Source organism: Prinia subflava, chromosome 28 (genome assembly GCF_021018805.1).
Source record: "Prinia subflava isolate CZ2003 ecotype Zambia chromosome 28, Cam_Psub_1.2, whole genome shotgun sequence".
Classification (NCBI taxonomy): Eukaryota; Metazoa; Chordata; class Aves; order Passeriformes; family Cisticolidae; genus Prinia; species Prinia subflava.
The window spans coordinates 1,398,868-1,422,090 of NC_086274.1; the positions used below are offsets into that span (position 1 = coordinate 1,398,868).

At 44.3% G+C, this 23,223-nt stretch overlaps 1 protein-coding gene across 4 annotated transcripts in view; it reads right to left on the reverse strand.

The window, feature by feature from the left end:
- The window catches only part of LSAMP (limbic system associated membrane protein), a 995,705-nt gene that overhangs the window by 298,515 nt on the left and 673,967 nt on the right, over window positions 1-23,223 (reverse strand). For 2 of the 4 annotated variants that reach the window (XM_063419935.1, XM_063419938.1), the window contains exon 2: window positions 3,729-3,807. In XM_063419935.1, the coding sequence (XP_063276005.1) occupies window positions 3,729-3,807 (79 nt within the window). Of the gene's footprint in view, window positions 1-3,728; window positions 4,405-23,223 lie in introns of those variants that run through there. The other 2 variants (XM_063419934.1, XM_063419936.1) reach the window with 2 other exon arrangements.

Genomic DNA, 23,223 nt, shown 5'->3' on the forward strand with positions numbered 1-23,223 from the left:
CACAGGGTGTACCTGCCTTTGCTCACCCAACACGTGCAGAGCAAATGAGGTGGAAAAGGATGATGAAGGCAGGTAAACAGTAAGAAAATTTGGGGTTGGAACTGTTTCCCTTATACTATTTGAATTAGTTTGAGGGATATGTTGTGTATTCATCTCTTTTTCTTTTCCTAACACCAAGCAGGGAAGTTGCATACAAAACCTGACAGCCTCACGATTGTAATCTCGAAAGCAAGACATTGGCAGGAACTGTAGCCAAACTTCCCTCTCAATACTCAAAATAAGGTTCTGTGTCCTTCTTCACTTGCTGAAGACAAAGATAAAAAACTGAAACCTTAGTAAGTCTGACAGGCTCGCCAATATACAGTGTCATCTTTGAAACATCCTACCCTCTTTCCTTGTTTGCAGCTGGACAAACACCAGCAACTCTGCTCAAATCTCCTCACCTGTTGCAGATCTCAGACCCCTCCTCTCTTTTCTGCCTTGCTCTAAGGAGCAGACCATTACCCTTTTCCCTGTGGATAGTCTATCCTGAGCTATTTTTATTCTCCCTGCAATTCCCTAACTTCCCATGCCAAATACTCGCTAAGAGTCATCAACCTTCAGCAAGGCCGACAAATGAATCAAATCTGCTGCCAGGTCATTTAGGAGATGAGCCAGTTTAGAGTTAGGGACATTTTTTAATAGTCCTATACTGGGGGAATATTTTAAATGTTATAGCTTTAAAAAGTCATCTCCAAACTTTTCAGAATAATTCTATTCTGAGTAACAAGCTGCAGATGAAGCTTCAGAGGACTGGCTTCCTTTAGGAACATTAGGGCTTATAATAAACTATTTTTCTCCACTTCGTAGATCAGTCCACCCACCCATCCTTCCACCTACAAGAGTAACCCTATATACAAATATATAAAGCCCCAAAGAGGAAGATTCATTTAGAATATCCTGTCCTTGGTGATTTGCTGAATGATTTGCATCACAATTTACAGGAACAAAATGTTTTTAGTTATCTTATCACTATGTATAATGCTTTTATTTCTCTCTAACTGCATATCATTTTTTCTCTCTCCTACATTTTCATTTCCCTTCAAGCTACAGGAGCTACTGGGCACTGGTAAACTGATGCTGCACAATCCCTCTGAAGCAGATATTTAGCAAAGATAGGTGATATGATCCATGTATAGAAAACTCTTACCTATCTCCCTGTGGATATAAAGTTCTACTTTGAACATGGTTAGTATAGATCATCTAATGGAGGTTGTTGTTTTGTTGGGTTTTTTTCCCCATCTAGCTCTTTTCCTTCTGTTGTCATAGTGGATCTATAGACGAGGAAAGTGAAGCACTGGGAGTTTTTCAAAACAAGTCTGTCTTAAAGTGATTTATGTTTTGGAGGGTCGACAAAACAGCAAGGGGGAAATTAGCAAACAAACCTTTGCTTTAAAACTGAGGACATGAAATGTTATCCTGCAAGACTTAAAGTCCATGGGACATAGGGAAATCTCACACCTTCCAGCTTCATGTGGCAGTCTGTCTCCCACTACAGCCTGGTTTCTACTTCTTGTCTGAAGGAGAAACTGAAATATCCCAGAAACCTGGGTCTGGTCCCAGGGAAAGGGAGAGGAGACAGCTGCCCTTCCTAGAAAACGTGAAAAGCATGTAGTTGGCCAGATCTGCTTAAAGAGCTTAGGAAGGCAGCTGAAGGAAAAAGGTACAGCATGTGTGCTGGCCACAGTCACTTCTGACAGAAATGCAGCCTGCCAGGCACACAGCATTGCCCGGGGCAAGCATTTACATGGCCGGGTGGTGTGCTGCTCCCGCAGACTGTGTCACTTGGCACACATCTGGCTGACACAGCTGGATCACTTCACTCAGGTGTTTTATTTTAGTGCCTGACATAACACTGGCAAGCCACATGCAATCACTGAAACCACTCTCCCATGCAACCCTGTGGAGCTGGCTGATGAAGGAACGCTTCACACGCAGCACTTGCAGGCACCATCTCCACCATCCGCTCAGCCCTCTCGGCTGCAAATGCAGCTTTAGCACACAGCATCTAGATAAACTGAAAAGCTCCAAGGTTAAGTGGGAAATAGAAATCTAGTGACCCCTGTCTGGGCAAGTGAGCTTAATGACTTTGCTGCTGCTGCATGTACCAAACATATGCTGGCAAACATCTGTATGAGCAGCCCCTCCAAAATAAATGATTGATGGAAGCGATTTGCCTTTAAAAATGGGATGTGTCAGCTAGGAGTCCTGCCAGAAAAGGGTTAATGGGATATATGAATTGGTAGTGAGTGGAAGAGAGAGTAGAGAAGCTGGAGTCAGAGGCAACACCCCTTGTTAGGTGTTTACCATGTCGAATCTAAACCGCTTCCACTGCATATGCAAGGCAGATGAATTACTCTGTAAATCCTATTACTCTGTGTGGATAAATCTTACATTCAAGTTAACAAGTCTGGAGAGCTGGGGAATGGAAGCTGCTGAATGGATATTCCAGGATCAAAACAACCGAGGACATGGAAGGCGACTGAAGCGATATGCGTACGCGCGCACACACACACGCACACACACACACATCCCCCTTCCAGCATCCTTCTTCCCCCTGCCATTAAATGGGAGGGATGCAGGACACAGGGGATCGTGTAGCAGAGTGTTTGGTGCCATCCAGCAGGATTTATTTCACAGAAAGAGAAAGAAAACTTTGCTGCTGCTGTTAGCTTTACTAGGGGATTGCTCCCTTGATGCTTCAAGGGTTTGTGCACTATCAGCTCCTCATACAGATCACAGACTTATTTTAAATTACACCCAGTAGTTTTACAGCCATAATACACAGTGTGGACACTCACACATGCAGAATTTTCCTTCAGTGGGGGAGTTACTGCAGGTAAGTTGAGTAAGGCAGAATTTGAAAAAAGAAACCTACAAGAAAAAGACTTCTGCCGTTCAGCTATTTGGGACGCTTCTAACTGAAAGCCCATGGAGTGTCAGAAGTACCTTTGGAAAACCTGCACAATGAAACCAGAAACACAACACTCAACACTGCCAGTAAGCAAAGATTCATGTGAAAGGATATCCTCATCACAACCACACACACAGCCACAGCATACACCCATTTATTTAGCCCTGCAAAAAACCCAACACACTAAGATACAATCTTCGTAAATGTCAGAGCTGCTACACCATTTTTTCACCAGCCTTTTGAACTACTGTTTCCATCTTCCCTCCCGACAGGGCAGAGAAATAAATAAATAAAATTAAAAGACAAGAGCTTCCGAAAAGAACTTGCCTGAGAGTTCTGGCAGCACCAGGGATAAAGTTTTTGCATATGTACAAAAAGAAGCATGGGAAGATCAATGGAACATCTGGCAAGCACAGCTGGATCCCGTTTCGATTCCTCTATTGATACTGCAGGGCTGGTGGAAAGTGTACGTTCACAAGAGCTGGCTAACACAAGCAGATCTCTCCCCACTGAAATTCTTTCGATCCAGACCACTACACAGAGGATAGTGTGGCAAAAATTGTTCAAAACCCTCGCAATTTTTTCATCTTAAAGCACAAACACACATGCAGAGCCTGCCTGTAGCAGCTGCTGCTACTGCAGTTCAAGAGGTAAAATAACCCACACTCTCACAGAGACATATACACACAAATCTGTGTCACGTCACACGTACACGTTGCATACATGGCAATATAGATGCACACACAGAAGAGGAAAAGTTGGCAAAATGCCCTACCTGAGGATGGCTGTGTCCCCTTGCCTCACGGTGATGTTATCGGTACCTCGGGTAAAATCCACGCTGCGGACTGGCAGCCCTGTAGGGAGAAGGCAAAGCAATCTCAGTAGGACCAGCGGTAATTGTTTCCGATCAGGCTGAGCCCTTGCTACCATGGCTGGTCTCCTCGAGTTTCACTGTCAGTACTTGTCTCTTTCTCTGCCCGTGTATGTGGACAGACAGACGTAGAAAGAAAAACAACAATAATAATGTACAACTCTCGCTCTGATCGACAGCCCAAGAAAGGGGAGGTGATTTCACAGTCCTTCTCAGCTGCCACTTTCTCTTTCTCTTTTCAGTGTCTTGCTGGCTTCTTTCCCTTCCTTGCCTTTTTTTTTTTTTTTTTTTTTTTTTTTTTTTTAGGCTTTCCAAAAAAAGTCTTCAAGAACCTTCAAATTAAAAAGGGGGTAAAAAAAATAAGCAAGACGAAAAACTCAGGTAGCAAAACAGCTACGAAATAATAATAATTAAATCGACCCGTTTAGAGTGATGAAGAGAGGTGGGAAGAAAAAAGAAAAAAAAAAAAGAAAAAAAAAAAAAAAAGGAAAAGGAACAAGAGGAATCCTGCGCCGCCGGGATGCGGGAGGGGATAGTCCTGTGGCTGTGCAGCCTCCAGCCCCGCGCTCCCTCCTAACCCACTTTCCCAGGCGGAGCGAGGGAGGGAGGAGGAGGAGGAGGAGGAGAGAGGGAGAGAGGGAGGAGGGAGCCTTACTCGTGAGACGGCAGCTCGGCACCACAGCGGCGGAGGGAGCCGCGGTCCCCGGTCCCCATCCCTCTCCCGCGGGCGCGGGGACATCCGCGCCGGGCCCGGGGCTGCCCGGGGGGACACGGAACGGCGCCTGGGGAGGGAGGAGGGGAGCAGGGAGAGGGGGCTTGGAAAGGCATGAGGGCTGCAAGGCAGAGGGGGAAGCCCCGAAGGAGAGGGGAGGAGGGAGAGGCAGAGAGGAAAGGGGATGGGAGAGGAAGAGGGGGCTGGGGAAAGGAGGAGAAGGGGAGCGGGGAACTGGAGCGGGAAGCGGAGAGAAGGCAGGAGCAGCCGGGAGGGAGGGAGGGAGGCACAGGGAGTAGGGTACAGAGGACGGAGGAAGGTACGGCCAATATTCTCGAGATGAAATAGTGAGGAAAGTGGGTCTGTGGCCAAAAGTGCAAACAACTTGGCTTAGTGGCCTGAAGCCACACGCTGGCTGATTTACAGAGCAGCATCCTTGGCAAGTGCCTCTGCAGCCTCAAACCTTGCTTCTTCCCCTCTCAGACTTTCCTCTCACCAGATAACCAGTTTTACATCCATCCCTCCCTCCCACCTCTCTGCTCAGCCCTTCCCGCCCCCCACCTCCTTTCCCAGCCTCGGAGCGGAGCGGAGACAATGCCGGCATTGAGCTGCCCGCGGTGTGAATGCTCGGCCTGTGCTGCCGGCTGCCAGAGCCCGCAGCTGAGCCCCGCGCCCGCCCGGGAGCGCGCCCGCAGCCGCCGCCGCCGCAGAGGGAAGCGAGATTAAACTAATGGAAAGGAATCAGCCGTGTGCTTTATTGCTGATGCCTGCCTGCCATTCCACCAGCCCGGTCTCTGCCTGCGGGAGGGATCAGAACTGCTCCTGGGGATGCTTCGCTAATGTAACCCTTCTGCGACCAAAGCGCGGCGGGGCTGGGACGGGGGAGCAAGAAGGGAAGGGGATTTACGAGGGGCTCAGAAAATCAGGTGCAAGAAAAGCCATGGGGTTACTCGGCTGAGAGCTGCTGTCCTGTGTGGTCACAGTGCTGGTACATCTGTGTGCAGGAAGGGAAAAAACAGGTCTTGTACATAGCCTGCTTCACCTCTGCTCCTGCAGCCTTGTGGGATACACTGTGCCCAAACTGAAGAGACATAAGGAATGTCACTGTCATAGAAATGGCCATGTGGGACCAGATCAAAGGACCTTCTAACCCTTCCTCCTGTCTCCAAGCAGCCTAAAGCCAGTGCCTGATGAGGCTCTCAAGCACAAGGCAAGCATGCAGTGGTACTGCCCCAGGGCACTTATCTATTTCTAGTGATTTATGGCCAAGGCATGTCCCCAGCCAGTGGCACTGCCTTTGTAGTTAGTGGTACTTGAATGATTTTCTTTTTCCAGGAATACATCCAGTTGCTTTCTGAACTCCTAGAAACTGGCCCCTGCTGCCTTGGTATGGAAAGGCCGCACTGTCTGAGTACTTAAACAATCCCTGCAAGTGTTAAAGGCCCACAAATCAGGGACTAAGGTCATGACACTGCTGCCCCGGTGCCAGGCATGCAGCAGCAAGAAGAGATGACTGCTTTGTGTTCAAGCCAAGGAGTGAGGCGAGTCAGACGTTTCCTCTGCAGTAGACTTGGCACGGATTGCACCAGAGGGGGAGAGGAATGAAGAGCTAAAGGGGTTAATCCACACACTAGATGTACCCAAGCTGCTGCAGAGAGAGATGCCACTCCACAAGGATGTTGGTCTGGAGAAGCCCATGCTGCTGATACCTGATTGCTGACTAGTAAGCACCACTCTAGGATGGAGATTGCAAGGCCCAGAGATGCATCAGGCTTCTGGCACGCCAGAAGAGGGGCATCATCAAGGGAAAACCCCTGCACTCCCCATGACAGGCTTTGAGTACAGCTAAAAACCTGGTCCCATATGAAGTTACCAATGAAAGAAATGCACCCCTCTCGCAAACCAGTGATGCATGGATCCTTTTTACCAGGGTCTCCCAAATATATTTCATTTACATTTAATAAGAGCTATTGTATGTTAATTAAATGCCCTTGGAGTAAGGAAAACATATTTGTCGAAGATTAACTATTATGCAATGCAAGAAGCATCTGCCACCCAACTGCTAGAGCTCACTAAATATTTCCTTATCTCTGAGTATTTACTTAGGAGGCAATAACTATCCTGTTAAATCTAAATTTAATGCTTAGTTAAATATAGTTCATAGAAAGTGGCACCAATATGTTTTATACAGGGAATGACAGAGGAGGTTTCAGGGAGGAAGAAGGAAGGAATGCTGTCTCCAGGCTCCAGTAACATCCTGATTCAAGATGGGACTGCATGTGGCCATACCTCCCTACCAAGAGAGGTGTATGCACACAGAGGACTCAGTGGCCCCCTCTCTGCTGGTTTAGCGGTACAGGGGATGATTTCATCTTCTTACGCATTTATACAATCCTCATTAGAACTACTGTAGCATAACTATTTAATAAAGATAATAATAATAATAACAATAACAATAATAATTATAAACAGAGAGATGAGGAAGAAATTCCCTTGAGGGTCTTGTGAATCTTGTGAAAAATAAAACAAAACCTAAAGCTGATAGGTCTTATTTGCTTTTAGAAGTGTACAGAAGCAAAAGAAAGGAGTTGCATAGGTGTAAAAGGCCAAACAAGCAGGAATCACACAAATCCTAGGATAAATAAAAAATAAAAATAAATAATGTTATTTTTGTATGTGTTCCCAGAAGAAATAACTCTCTGGACCCATCTCCCCCTGCTGGAAGCAGATAACAAAACAGCAACTCTAGCTCCTAACTTTCCTACCATCTGAAAACTTGAGGAAAGATTCAGGTAAACAGTCAGAGCATGGACACTGAAAATCCATACCATGGCCTTTTAATGCCATTTATCAGTACACCTGATAGGTGCAGGACTGGCAGGACAAGCCTGACTAACCAGATTTTGTCACTATGCAGTTCAGGAATGGACAGAGCAGCATGAGCCCAGCCCTAGAGGTACCACATCACTCTCCTCCAGTGCAAAACACTTAAACCCTGTTTAAAGGGAACAGGGCCCAAGAGCAACGCATTTTGATGAGCACAGACCGTCAGGCACAGCCAGAGACACAATAGAAATGTTTGGATGGCACTTTCAGGAATGTATCTGTGTTTCCACGTTATGGATGCGGGATTTGATTGTGTACCAAGCTGGAAGGAAAACAGCAGCATGAGCTGAGGCAGCCTGTCTATCCCTACTTTCCATCTTTGAGGGGAATGGGCTGAAGAAACATAGTGTGGACACCTACGCCGGCTAAAGGAGAGAGCCTCCACACTGGTCCACTGGATGGGAAGAGATATGTTGAGATATGCCACGCTGGGCCACCCCAGGACAGGCACTCAGGTCACCTCTGCCTACCTGTGTGGCAGCTTAGTGTTTCAGCTTCTCAGGGACTGATGTTGTGAAAGCCTGAAGTGCCATCTGCTTTTCACAGAGAGCCAAGAGACACTGAAAGCATGGAATAGGACTCTGTCCATGAATAGGAGTGGGTTTTTTTGCATTTGAGGTGGCTAAATGCAAAGAGTGATACATGCACTTCACTCAATGCCAACCTCAAAAACCATCTGTATGATGTGGATGGCTGCCCTCCAGGACTGTAGAGAGGCTCGACAGCTCACACCACAAACAGCCACAAAATGGAACTGTTCTCACTTGACTTTCGTTCACTACCAGCCACTCCAAAACTGGTGACTTGATCCCAAATATTGCTGAAATCAGGGAAAAGGCATGTCTAAAAAATACCGAAAAAGCAAGCTTCTCCCACAAGTCTCCAGACCATATTGTGACTGACACAACAGTTTCAAGGGGACTCTGAAATGGCTCTGCCAGCAGAGTCCAGACACACAGGGACTTTATTTGGGATATCTGCAACAGTGAGCGAAAACATATGATGTTTTGTGAGCTATAACACATTTAGTCAAGATACACTGCTGCACAATGCAGCAAAGCCTGCTCAAAGCTTCTCAGCCATGAAGAGAAAATGCAATTTTGTCTCATTGGCAGAGGAGTTATGGAGAGGAACGAGGAAGAGCCAAAGGGGTTTCACAACATGGTGAGGAAGATTAAGGGACCGTGGAACGACAGCCGTGATCTCTCTGTCCTCTCTTCATTCCCATATCTGCAGCTCCTACATGCACACATTTCTGCTCTGATGTGCAAGGCAGCATCCCACTGCAATTAAGCAGTTATGTTCCATTCTCCTTTGGTCCCTGGGATATAGGGAGCCATAGGAGTAGAAGAAAAGGAGAAAAAGCAGGGCTAGAAGAGAGATGGAGATCAAACTTATGAAGCACTTATTATAGGGAAAAATTCTGCAGTTTGAGAAAAATACGTATATATGGTTTCTATGAATACTTTGCAAGACTAAAAATTAAACTGGCTTTTGATGCTGAAAATAAGAGCCAGTTTAGAGCCAACGCTAACATCCAGACATGTAATGCAACAATACTAAGCTTCCTCTGAAGTAAGGACCTCATTAGGTAGAAGAATTTACTGCATTGGGAGCACTCAGCTAGGCCGTAACTGCGGATGATAACATGCATGCACAACACCTCTCTCTAGGCATGGTCACTGAGCTGTAACAGAACTCCCTCCTGTACAAGAACAAGAGCTGATTTTCACCAATTTGTAACCTTGCTGCTATGCAATTGATCTGGTTTCACAATTGATCTCCTTTGTGTGGACAATTTAGAGGTCAAGGGCCAGGTTCTCAATTGCTGTAAGCAGACATATCACCACCACTGTCAGAAGAGCTATGCTGATCTACACCAGCTAAAAAACAAGTTGTGAAGTTCATCTTCTTCTGTGCTGCATGGGTAGAGAACTGTGTTATCACCTTTGAAAGAAAAGAATACTTGTTTGACAGGATGAAGAGATTTTGTGCTCAGACTTTTCAGAAAGTTTCACCTTTACTTACAGACCACATCTGAAGGCTGGACAGCAGGAAAATAGTAGCCTAAAGATGCCTTTTTTCATCAGTGTGACCAAGCAGAATTAAAGAATTAGTACTGCACGTGGTTTGTAGCCTTAATTACTGGTTGCTATCACAGCAAGTGCTTGTGAAGAACTACAGACTCATTTGTAGAAGGATCTTTCCTGCTTGAGAGGGTCAAGACCCTGCTTTTTTTTTTTTTTTTTGCTTAAAACAAAAGTTGCCCTTCCAGTCTTATATAAATACAACAACACAAGAATAAAAGTCATCAGTAGTGTCAAGAGCATCACACTGCCTTTCCCCTGAAAGATCACATACCATTAGTGACTTCCTTACCAACACCTCACAACCGGACTCTGCAGCTGCTTCTTGCCAGAGGGTGTCAAATCACTTTGAAACCCCTGGAGGCCAGGCTGCTCAGCCAGTGCTGCTGTGTGGCAGGTAGCCAAGCTGCCTGCCATATCCCAGGCAGCAGCCCCAGTGGGAAACTGTGGGACCTGTCCCCAGAAGAAAGGCTGGCTCATGGCTTGAGCAGTAGGAGAACAGCTGATCCCAGTTGTGACATTCCTCGTGGGAACAAGGTAATATGTCAGCCTGTGTTTTTTAAATGTGACTATAGGAGTTAGGCATGAAAATCTAGACAAGCTGTCCATACCTCCCACTGAGGACAGCTTCAAAATTTCTTTATATTTGACAGTGAATGGTTGTTTCACCAATGTCACATAATACTTGATGAGTCAGGCAGAGCCAGACTTCAACCCTACAGGTCTTTAAACAAGTCACTTCCCCACAGGAAAGCAGTAGCTCTATCTGCTTACTCCTAGTATCTCCCAAAAACTTTCCTCCCAATGCTGGTGAATATTTACTGCTCTCAGCAAAAGTAGTTAGGATTGACTTCACAAATGACTACAGTGGTTAACAGTCCCTCCCAACACAGAAGCAGAGAGATGACCCAAAGGTTGGAAGTTCTAGGAGGACAGTCCAAATTCCTCAGTGAATTTTGGCAAATTACTTAATGAAGCCGTCATAGAGGCATAAAAAGTTAATTTCCCCAGACTCCCTCTGCCCTCAGAGAAGTAATCTTGTCTTGAGGGCGCTCAGAGCAGATGCCTGATTTAACCATGCTAAATTGTCCTGTCTCTCAGGGCGTGTCAAAGTTTACAGCTCCATTGCAGAGATCCTCACACAAGCTTCCAGTCGTACACACAGAGCGAAACCCTGAAGGCTGCAGGGTGATCTGACACGATGTGACACTGCTCTACAGAAAGCCCCTGCAAGACTCAATCTACAGCACATGCCAGGCATGACCTATTTCCTATGCTCCTTAACAGGCCCCAAAACAACTGCCTGGCAGTTGCAAGGGACGTAGATCACAGCAGACAGGAATTCTATACAGCTGAGAGGTGGTCAAACCCATCCTGCGGAGCCCTGATGCATATTCGATGACCTGCTCTGGCATGGAGTTCTCGACACAATGCTAATGGATGAGCATAATCACTCTGACAGCAATGATTCTGAAGAGAGCTCCAAAGTCTTGCTGAAGTGACACATTCTACACATCCATCATTACCGGAGAATTAATTTTATTGTGAAGAATAGAGTGCAGCAGGCTGTTGTTGTGCCATGCATTTTCTTGTCCATTACAACAGCTCCAACATTGTTTTATAAAACTTAAACTGAGGCCTGCAGCAAGACAAGAAAAATTCTCAAGTTTTGCGGTGCTATCAGGACAAAAGGCAGTGTCAGAAAGCCTCACATGCAAGACAAATTTGTATGCAAAAATTTGGAGAAAGCTTCCTTTGAAACTGTGACCTTCCTGAATTCAAGAAAACACTTCAATTCATTTCACTGTGTTCAGATCTGAAAATAAGGAAAACACATTTTTAACATGTCCAAATCCTCAAGATGAAGAGCCAGGAGAACTGTTCCACAGACATAGGCTCAGATAATACCACCCTTACAGGCTGCAAGTCAGGAATGTCTCTGCATCAGCATTTAGAATTAGTGCATGCCTAGTCTTTCAACAAACTTTTTTATGTTTTAGCTTTTCTTCTCATCTTTCCACTTCTCTCCTCTAAACTTCTCACCCTGACATTTTCAAGTTTCTCTCCCTTTCCTGTGTTGCTCCCATGCCCCATTTCTGTCAGGCCATGTCATATTCATACATTTAAAAGCTGCAAGGGACTTTTCAGATCATCCTATCCAGCTGCCTGCCTCAAGCCACAGAAACTCACCGACTTCTTGGGTTCAGTGATTAATTACAACATCAGATTAAGAATTTTTCTTGTTGTTTTAAACACAAACATTAGTTCCTTTATCATCCAGCCACTGAATTGAATCATGCTTTTGTCTGCTTAAATGGTTGTCTATTAATAAATACTATCTCCTTGAAATATTATGTTGTACTTGTTTGAGTCTTACATTGTACCACTTTTGTTCCCAGCTCAATACTTTGCCACAAATGCCAAACACCTTGTGCCTGAGAGGAAAATAGGGTGCTTTCAGCAGCCTCTCAGAGAGCTGGCAGGTGCAAGATTAATATCACAGTCCTTGATATAGGTCAGATAGCAGAGAAGCAGGGGCAGGAGTGCCATTTTAGGTCCAAGTCTAAGCATGGGAAAGGGGTAAGTAGGAGCAGGGGTGGAACAACAGAGGACCTGCCCACCAAGAGGTGCAGAAATTAGGTAACTGCTCAGAGACAGAAGGCATTTTGCTGGGAGTGATTCTGGCAGCTTGTTCTGTCAGACAGGAGAGAGGAACCTGCAGTTCTGTGCTCGGATGCAGTGGCCATGCAGCTGGATGGTCTGTGGGCTTCACCACTTGCAGGAGCAGCACCTCCTCCTAGCAGAACCACCCTGATTCCATTTCATCCAACTCATGTTTAAATCAGCATGGATAAGGCAAAACAAACCCACGTGTGGACAAACTTGCATACCACTCAGACGAAGCAACACCTCGCAGAAAAAGTAGTACCTTTCAAGGGACAGAAATTCTTGCCTGAACCACTGCTTATGACCCTGCTAAGGCTGGGCTGGATGAGGGATGCACACATCCTAAAACAGCTCCCTTAAACAGAGGTCTAGGGAGTCCATTTAAAAAGTCTTCCAGGCAAGAGTGAGAGTGACTAGGTGTTCTCTGGAAGGGGCATAAAATCTGTGTGGGGACTTGACCTGGTTCAGGCCCTGAATTGCCAGCAAATGCTCACATTCACACACACAGAGGCATAATTTACTCATCTCCAGCAACCTGTTAGATCCAGCAGCTGACAGGGCTTTGTGAAAAAAAGAGCTCACAACCCACACAGGAAGAGAAGCATTGCTTCCTGTGAAACCCCTGCGGGTTGTGCACAGCCCTGGCCTTCAGTGACACTTTATTACTTTCTTAATTTATACAACATACCAGTATTTTTAAAAATAATGTAATGAGCCTAATAGCTTCTTCCAGCAAGCAGAGATCAGGGATGGACAAAGAGCAGGTTGGTCAGAACACTATAGCAGCTGGCTGAACAAAAGCAAGTGATGTGAAAAAAAAAATCATTCCAGTTGGATCAGACTGGAGCAAGATAATAAGAAAAGGCCCAAAGAAAACCTTTGATGAAGAGATGGAGCTCTGAATAGGGCACTTACGTGCTTCATTACTTGCCCTCTGATAGACGAATGGACTGGAAGATGAACTCCAAATACCACACCTGTCTCATGTGTGGGTGAGGCTACCTCAAGTGTCCTCCAGGAAAACCTATTTTTCAGCCAAAGTCATTATCCATAACACCTTTTCACCTTGCTCTTTCAGTCTAGAATCATCCTGTGTTTGCCAGATATCAGTGGGAATCAATGGGAGGCCTGAATTCATGAAATGGGGGGCTCCAAGTCTCTCGAGTATCTGCTTCTGAGTTTTTGGTAAGACAACCACTTTCACATACAGTTTTGAGAGAGAATGGTAAAAGTGGTTTACCAGAGCTGCTTTTCATCTGGTGAGAGGACAGCACAAAGGAGCTGGCAGGAAAACCTTCTACAGGCTTAGGGTGATACAACCTTACTACCAAATGCAAGGAGTTACCTACTCATGTGATGAGGATTTTGTAGAAGAAGGTTCCAAATTTGTCTGTCAGTGTCTGAAAGGTCAAAGGCAACTCTGACAGGTAGTAGCCCCTAGGATGAATCAGGGGGATATAATCAAGTGGACCTCTTCCACTGCTTTCTGTGGGGCTGTGATTTCATTTCTTGAAGTCTGCGTCTTGCTCTTATTCTCTGTAAACTGCTCTGGGCTGGAGAATGAGTGCAACATGAAGAACAAAGCAAACACAGAAATTAAGGCACACCTTCCGATTCATGTCAGTTTAACTTAACTACAACAATTTTCCAGTGAGCTCATTGCTCATCAAAGGGAGGAACAAACAGTGAATCTGGATGGCTTCAGACAGACACAGCATAAGCAAATTAAGTGCAAATTTCTCCTGCACCCAGCTCATTCAGGACAGCCCTGTTCTGTCCATCAACATGCCCCGATATTCCTGCCCACTCTCACTATCTGCTGATGTAGCTAAGTCCTGAAAAGAAGAACCTGCTATTGCCCATGAATTTTTAATGTAGCAAGGAAAAGGCTGCAGGAAGAAGAATATTTGGTGGCATTTACTCCCTGTGATCAAAGCCATTTCTTGTCTCTGTGATATTATTAGAACACAATATGAAGCGAAAGCAGCATTCAGATTGAGGTCCATATTCAAGAAATATTTTCTGCAGAGGAGAATGCCAGAACCAATGCCAGCAGGAAGCCCATATTCTTACAGCCTCTCTCTGCCCATGTGTATCTGCACCACATGATAGAAAGAGCCAAGCAGGTACCTTAACTCCATTTCCCTCTATCACAAGCACAACGTTCAATGGGACACCTCCACTCACCCGTGAAAGCTTTCCAACACCCAAAAGCACTTGTATGGTCAGCAGTAAGAGACCCATTCTAAAGAGATAACATGTCACAGAAGGAGCTGTGTTGTAGGTCTCTGCTGTCACTGGCATTTGTTAAATAAAGTACTGACTGTGTGCTTGAACACACCAAGCAACCACCCAAGAGGACACAATGCCATAGAGAGAGCTGATATGTCCTGTCTCTGTCCTGTCATGAGCTAAGCTAATCCTCTAGAGCCAAGAGGCACATGAGGACCATACAGGAAAATCTGTTACGTGCTCAATGATCAAAAAGGGAATTTTTAGCTATTGAGAAAGGGGTACAGGGGTTCAGACACATTTGGCTCTCCAGAATTATGGGTTAATTCCAGACCTTTCCTTTCCTCTACTAAAGGACATAACAAAACACACACTATAGTAAGGTTTTTGAAAAGTTTCTTGCTCTGACCTCAGACAAACATGGATGCGTGAAAATATTCCCCTGGGAAATATCTGCACTAGCTGAATATGCTGTAATTACAAATTGCCAGTCTTATTGCCATTGTTCAATTGACAATAAAACTCAGGCACTGAGAGGCCACACTGATCAAACTCCTAGCCACAAGCAATGCATCCCATACAGATCACATTCTGTTGTGTGAGACCTTCTGAAGCAAATCTGTCCACTGCTGGTAAGTGTTTGACAAGTGCTTCATGAAAAGCCGATGCCTTGTTCACAATAAACCTCTGATGGCACTGAGGATGCATTGTTCACACCAGCTGAAATTTTCAACCTCTATTCCACAGCTTAAAGACTGAAATATCTGTAAGCGAGGGTCAAGGTTCAAAAAGCAGCAAGGAAACCTGTGCAAAAAATATTTGCCCATTGTCCTGCTGCTGATACAAGACCTTTGACTGCTCACTGTAAACCATCACAGGAATGCATCTGCACTGACGCCACACAAGTAAAGACAAGGGAACCACAAGGGAAACTGAAGTGAAATTTAAGTATTTTGGTAAACATAATGTCTGTAAATGAATGCTGATGCCATCATGCAGATGTTTACAGAGGTAACAGAAAACCTCTGGATGGCCCTTGCTGCTTTTACATCCTTCTGAGCTGGACTACTTCAGAAAGCTGAAGAAGGACTTTTAAGTGAGGGCACATAGTGATTGGACAAGGAGGAATGGCTTTAAACTGAAAGAGAGTGGGGTTAGATTAGATATTAGGCAGAAACTCTTTACTGTGAGGGTGGAAAGGCACTGGGTAGGTAGCCTAGAGAAGCTGTGGATGCCCCATCCCTGGAAGCATTCAAGACTAAGTTGGGTAGGGCTTTGAGCAACCTGTCCTAGTGGAAGGTGTCCCTGCCCATGGCAGTGGGGTTGGAAGTAGATGACCTTTAAGGTCTCTTCAAACCCAAGCCATTCTATGATTTAGTGACTCTGGTACGGGCTCTGTACTGGACACGTCTTTGTATGCCACTGTGCAAATCAAGCACATCTGACTGAAGCAGAGAAAAAGCCATGAACACTCAAAAATATCCAAAGGAAACCGCAAGACATCAACACCGTATATAATATAATATAATGTGCTTGCAGTCCCTCAAAGCTCTGCAGTGAGAAAGCCTCATGAAGGAGAAGTTCTGTTCATACACAGGAAAGTGGCAATGTGCCATTGCTTAAATCTTTGGATTAGAAGCTGGTTTGCTCTTAGTGCCACAAAGAATTGCACAAAGGATTTAGGTCTCATACAAGGTGGACCCTCCCCACTTCACCTACACAGCACAACAGAGCTGTGGGGGATGTTCCAGGCACTGCAAGTCCATAAGGAAAGAAACTGGTGAAGGAGGGTCAGGGTGCAGTCCTTTGTGGAAAGAGGGCTGTGACACCATCATGCTCTGTGTGTGTGTATGAGCAAGATGAAACTGGCATACGTGATATTCCAATGTAGTGAGATGACTGAATAGGACAATTATTAAGTTTTAAGCTCTGTGGTTTTTCTGTGAGGAAGAAATGCTTACAAAAAGAAAATAAAACAAATCAGCTCAGACAGAAAGGGCAAAAATCCCCTATTTCACCTGGAAATCAACCCTTCCTTATAATTTCTTTTATGGTTCTTCAGCTTTCTAAACATGTCCTCACTTTCAGGAGCCAATCTTAAAACAGTGTTTGAACTCATTTGCCAGCAGAGTCAATGTCTTGATGCCTGAGGAACATGCAATATACTTCTGGTTTGCTAGATGTATTCTACTCCCCACAGAAAGATTCAAGATGTCATCAGTGCTGACCAATGACCCTTAGCTCTGCAGTCAAGAGCTTTTACAATGGGAAGGTGGTGCCCATTGTTTCTAGTTCCTGTAGTATCTTTCCATAAAGCTGACAAGTGTTTGGATAACTGCAAGGAAGATGGAGGGGGTTGAAACGTAGAGAAACATTTTGTGATTAGAATATGATTACCGAGCTAATGAAGCTCTCATGGCAAATCCTAAAAGGATGAACAAGCTGCTCAGCTTTGTCTAATCCCCTGAATCCAGCAGTTCAAGACAACTTTTCCCATCATCCTAAAGCTCTAGTCTTCCTCAGTGTCTTGGTTTTGGATGGAATAATTTTTTTCTGAGTAGTGTGAACAGTTCTGTGTTTTGGGTTCAGTATGAGAACAATGTTGATAATAATACACTGATAATTTTAGTTGTTGATAATACACTGATAATTTTGGTTGTTGATAATTAGCACTCCCCATAAGTGAAAGACCTCTCCATTTTCCATGCTCTGGCAGTAAGAAGCACAAAAAACTGTGAGAAGCATGGCCAAAATAGGTGACTCCTACTGGCCAAAGAGATATTTTATAGACTATAGCATAGAACATCATGCTCAGTTTGCACATGACTCAGAGAGTCATTGAGAAGAGGGGCTGATTGCAGTTTGGGGACATGTTTGGCATCAGTCAGTGAGTGGTGAGCAATTGAGATGTGGATCACTTGTTTTTCTTGGGTTTTTATCTCTCCCTTTTTATTACTATTTTTATTATATTTTACTTTGTTTCAGTTGTTATACTGTTCTCATCTCAACCCATGAGTTTTCCTTTTTTTTCCCCTGATTCTCCCCCCATCCACTGGGGTGAGGAGGAGGTGGGCAAGCAGCAGGTGGTGCTTGGTTGCTGCCTGGGGTTAAACCACAACACACAATTATTTCACCAGAGTGGAAGAGATTGCCAAATTCTAACATCCCTCTGAAAGATACAAAGCTGTTTTGATGACTCATCTGGCAAATACAGCAACTACTGCCAATTAATACTAAGTCAGAATATAAAAACTTTGGAAAATTAAGGCAAAGGGAAATAGAGTTTAAGACTAGGAAGTGTTTCAAAAAAAACCCGCAAAGCATTCAGTATGATTTGTAGATTCTCCTTTTGTCTTAGACCAGCCAGAGAGATGATTAATGATTTCTCATTATTTCTTAACAACATTTGGAATATAAGCAATAAGAAGTAAAGAAGAAAAACCAATGTAGAAACGTTTCTTCTTATTCCCTCATCAGACATCCTCAAAAGAAAATACAGAAAGCCCACAGTAAGATTTATATTCATAAAAAAAAACCCCTGGAAAATTCCAATCAGAGCCTGCATTTAGGATTCTAACTTGGTATATATGTTCTTTTTAAAAATATGTTCTTCCTTGCTCTGTTCATACTGGGATTTAAGAAGTGCAAAGAACATGTATTTAACTAGCTAATGTGTATTAACAGCTTAGCACAAATAAGGCAGCATGCTTCCATGGTGTATTAAAAATCAGTTAGTTAAACCTCAAGCTCCTATCTTGCCATTATGCTTAACATATGTTAAAACCACACTGCCTTGTTTTCATTAGTCTGGTAATACATGCCCCCAAAGACAGCTTCACCTTAAAGCTCCCATGAGAACGACCTAAAGGTTTAGCTATGTAGGCAAAGCCATCCTAAGTTGACATTGTGCTGATGTGGCGGTAATGTACTTCCTATCTCTTCATTCCTCCAGTAAACACTCTTTGCAAAAGGATTACAAGGGCAGGGAGCTGCATCTGCACTTTGGCTCTTGTGGTGTCACACTCAGCATCGCGTTTCCTCGTGCCTGTGACCAGAGGAACAAGGGTTGATAGCACGGACCTGGCCCTTGGCACAAGGAGGTGCCAAGCAGGCTGGCCAGCAGGTTGGAAGAATGTCAACTGCTGCAAGTCAATTACCACAGACAGACTGAGCCTCATCCTGAAATTGTCTTGCTTTGGTTCATGACTTCTGACCAGAGGACAGGAAAGAAAATGCTACTTGTCCCAGGACCTGTGTGAATCCATCCTGATTTTTCCTTCCTAAATGACAGCATTTTGTAAGAATTTCCCCAGGTCTACAAGCTACTTTTACATTACTTCAATTTAGGTTTTCAACGTGACTTCCAAAAGAAAATTCCTGGGCTCTGAGGTACAACAGCACATTACCTATACCAACTGCCCCTTCAGAGAAAGAGCTAGTGCCCACATATTCATCACTTCCTTTGTGCTGTTTCTTCACTCAAGTCGCCATTTTTTCTTCTGCTGTTTTACTTGCTCAGGTGGGACAGCCACCTAGATGTCACCACGCCAGTTGGTGAGGCAGAGGTGCCTAGTCAGGCACCAAAAACCATCACAGAGTCTAAAAGAGGCTCTTAAGGCCCTGGTGACACATTCACTGTGTATGCTTCCTCTGCTTTACAGCTGACTCACGTGGAGAACCACCAGGCTCTCTCCAGAACAGTAGAAATAACTGCATATTATCTGTTTAAAAGCCTCATAATCCTCAGGCAACAACTGAGTAGTAACTGCAGTGACAGGCAAAATCTTTCTGCTTCATATTAATAAACCCCAACACAATACTATGGCTTGCTGCATCAAAGGCTTTTACATAAATGACCTTTTTTTTTTTTTTTTTAATTAACACTAAAACAAAGAATATAAGTGTGGAAGGACTTGGGTGTTAAGGCTTTGCTTAGGTTTCCATTTGCTGCATGTGTTGGTTTTGAGGAACTACACTACATCACTGGAAATAAACAGAAAGCAGACACAGAGTACAAATGGGGAAAAAGCAAATAATCCTGGCATTTTAGTGGTCTGACATGTCATTTGCCAGACCGGGGGGAAAGTCTCTTCCCCAAAGGAACATCACTGTTACTTTTTTCTGGAGACCAACTACCCAGTGTCAATTGTGAAGAGTCACTTCTTGCCCTGGATATGTTCGCTGACATAGGGACACAGGGAAGTGACATCTTCTTCAAGTGCATTTTCTTTAGATTGGAATAATGCAATTACGAAGCATTCTGCACATCATCATCTTTTCCCCTTAAACTGCACAGAGAGAGCCTCCTCCGAAGCGCGGCACCCCGGAGCTGAGTTACCCACTCATGATGTCCTTCCTAGGTGGCAGCTTCTTCCCCCCTGGGAATGGCTGTGTAACGTGGATGCCTTCAGACCATTTCCCCAGATGTCCTGGCTCATGTTTGGGTTGTGGCTCAGGCCAGTCACTAGCAGGCAGTCACTGCACGGCTCCTCTCCCTCGGTGAAATCGCGGCGCCGATAGTTCCGCCGTGAGGGCAGAACACACCAGATAAGCTTGTGCGTGCTTGTTTGCCTGGCCCCGAGTCCTCCCTCATGCAGCAAGCTCCAGTCAGTACTGTCTCACCAGCCATGCCTTTGCTGAGCTACCTCAGGGAAACCACTCAGATTTTTGCTGGGTAGTTTTGCAGGGATAAACACATTCCTGCAGTGTAGCTGTGGGGTTCCACTGACATGACACTGGCCTTGGATAAAACAAGGGATGCCTTAGGGGGGTTGTAGCACAGCCAGGAAGAACGGCTGAAAAGATAAGAGCACTGAGGCCTTTAAACCACAGCTCTCATGAGGGCTGGTGATACTGCTGCGTAAACAAAGTTTTTCTTCAAACTGGTTGAATTAAACAGTTGAGCTGAGTTGGTTTGAGCTGACTGGAAATTCAGTACTTCTCAGAAAAAGAATAAAATGTACTTCACATAAATAACAGGAACAGCAATAATAAAAGAGGTGAAAATCACACCTTTCCTGAATTTTTGGGAAGCACATTTTCCACTTTAAATCACTGTAGACAGCAAATTTCAAACCTTCTCACCCTTGCTAGCTCTACCTACTGTTTTCTTAGCAATATCTAACAATTGGAGCTTTCCATTTCCCCTCTATTCATTACCATCCTGATACTAACATCCTGTACAAATGCAGCCAGATTTGAACTTCCATCAGAGAACTGTAGCAGCTGCTGAGGAGGGAGAGGATTTTCTTTTTTTCTTTCTTTTACAACAATTAAAAAGAAGTAACTGGCTGTTTCTGTGAAAACTGTGGACTGGACAACATCTTGTAAAAAAATATTGCTGGCTGAAAACTGGCAGTTGCTCCATCAGTATGACAGAATAATTAAAACCAGTATGACAATAATTAGCACTTCTATGGTTCTTTTCATCCATGGATATCAAAGCACTTCACAGAAACAAGTGCAGCTACCTCAATTTTTAAAGCTGAGCTCAGAAAAAAACAAATCAGAACTTCTTCCTTGTGGAAAATTCCAACAACTTCATCACAGGTATTAATCCTAAATTAGAGATAAGAGTTGAAATAATTAAAAAAAATCCAAAATCAAGAGTGCTTAAATGACATGCCAAGATTGATTAGGAAATGTTGCTGTTTTCGAGGGAGCCAAACGTTTTGCCATTCTGACTTTAGTGCATTTTGGTTAGAGTCTCTCAATAATACATCTGCCTGTGGGAAAGGAATGCCTCCTGGGAGCTGTAGTTCATGTTTCCCCACTGAACTTGATAACACTATTAGTTAGGCACTGTCTGTCCCCATCCTTCCCTGAGGCTGGGCCTGCCTGTCCTGATGTTCTGCAGAAAAGCGTTGCTAAAACATTCCTCGCTGCCTCTGGAATTGTCGGGGAAGAGGAGGGCAAGTTGTGATTGCTACTTACAGGTGTCTCACCTCAAACCAAAGCTGCTAATATAACTTGCCAGAAGTTACATACCAAGATGCTGATTGGTAAGGCTACCATGCCAACCACCACAAAAAGCTTCCTTCCCGGTGAGGCTGGACACGTGCATGGGACCAGAAGGAGCTTGAACAAGCTGGTGCATTTGTAGGAAAGCCTGTTTATGTTTACTGCATTTCCTTACCTAGCCTGAGTTTCATTGCTTCTCTCGTGCTCTCCTTACACACACACAGGGACAATTTATCTTGCTGCTCCCAACTACAAGGCTGCTGAAGGGGCAACTTTGATGACTGATCAAACAAGACTGAGCTGATTAAACTTACGTTGTTTCCTCTGACTGTTCCTTTAATAATTTCAGAGCAGCAACCACAGGCAGACTGCAGGTTCATGCGGGAGAAATCAACAGGAAGCAGTTAATATTTCTACCAATTTAGCTAATGTTACTAAAACCAAAGTAGATGTTTACAGGCACAGACCATGTGGCAACTGAACAGTATCAGGTTCAGCCGATTATTTATGGTTACACACACAAACAACCCAGTTAACTCTTTAAACCTGACCTGGTAAATCAGGATGGCCATATGTAAATGAACATCTACCTGGGGAAAATCAGGTCCAAAGTCTGCTCTTACAAAAATATCTTTTACCTAGATTTCAGCATACTTTACAGATTCTTTTTTTCCCCACAGATGCTTCTGATACCATGTCTGACTATAAAACCTGACAGACATTATATGGTGTTCCATTCCCAGATGCTTATTGTAGTAGGCTTTCACACGTGTCAGGTCTACAGCAATACTTATGAACTCTACACCTGAGTTACACCCATAGCACAGCTCAACCTCACCTCAAGGAAACCGTCCAAAACCAATTCCAGCAAATAAGCAGAACATTCAAAAACAAAACCAAAAACCACACACACACACACACACACAAAAAAAACCCAACAAAAACCAACAAAAAAAACCACACCAAAAAACCCCCACCCAAACCAAACCAAACCAAAAAAAAAAAAAAAACAAAAAAACCAAAAAAACAAAAAAAAACAAAAACACCAAATAAACAAGCAAATAAATGTTTCTGGGCAAAATCCTGTAATAAGCCTCTCAGGCCTATATTTCTCTACTTGTGTATTTGCATAACTGAAGGCAGAAACAGGACTTTCTCCAGCACTACCTGCAAGCTACATACTCCATCATCTGAAATTTGAGGTAGTTTGAAAATCTCTCTGTTTTCTAGATATAACAAGTGAACGATGCATGCCTCAGACCTTCAATTCTCAGTTAGGAAGCAGGGAGCAGACAATGATGCTTAGACCCATCTTTTACGCAAAATGTATTAATATCCGTTCCTCTGTCAAAACATAAATAATGTACTGGGACAGTGTCACCTTGTGGTTGCTTGCTGGCATAGCGGCCGGCTGAAAGGGGATACTCCCTGTACCTCGCCCCCAAAAGCCTTCACTCAGGAATATCAGCCTTGGGAATTTTGGGGGGGATTAAACAGGACCTCCACGATCGGCCCTGTCTGCACAGTCCATGCAGGCTTTAGCGGCTCTTGCATTACCATGTCCTAAAATCCTCGGAGGCACAAAGGCATTAAATACCTGGACAACTCCACAGCTTGCACTGGCTACAAAAGTCTGGGAGATATGTGAAGAAGGAACCTGCCTAGTTCCTAAACAGGAGCTGTGACATTGGGCAATAAAATACCACTTCTCCCTTTTTCAATCTCCTGCCTCGCAAGGTAAGTTCCAAGGACTGGCACTGGATTTTGAAAACTGCTGTGTATGAAGAGGAAAACATACAGACCTAATTCAAAGTTAGTTCTAAAGCAAGGAAATTCAGACACCAAACTCTGTTCT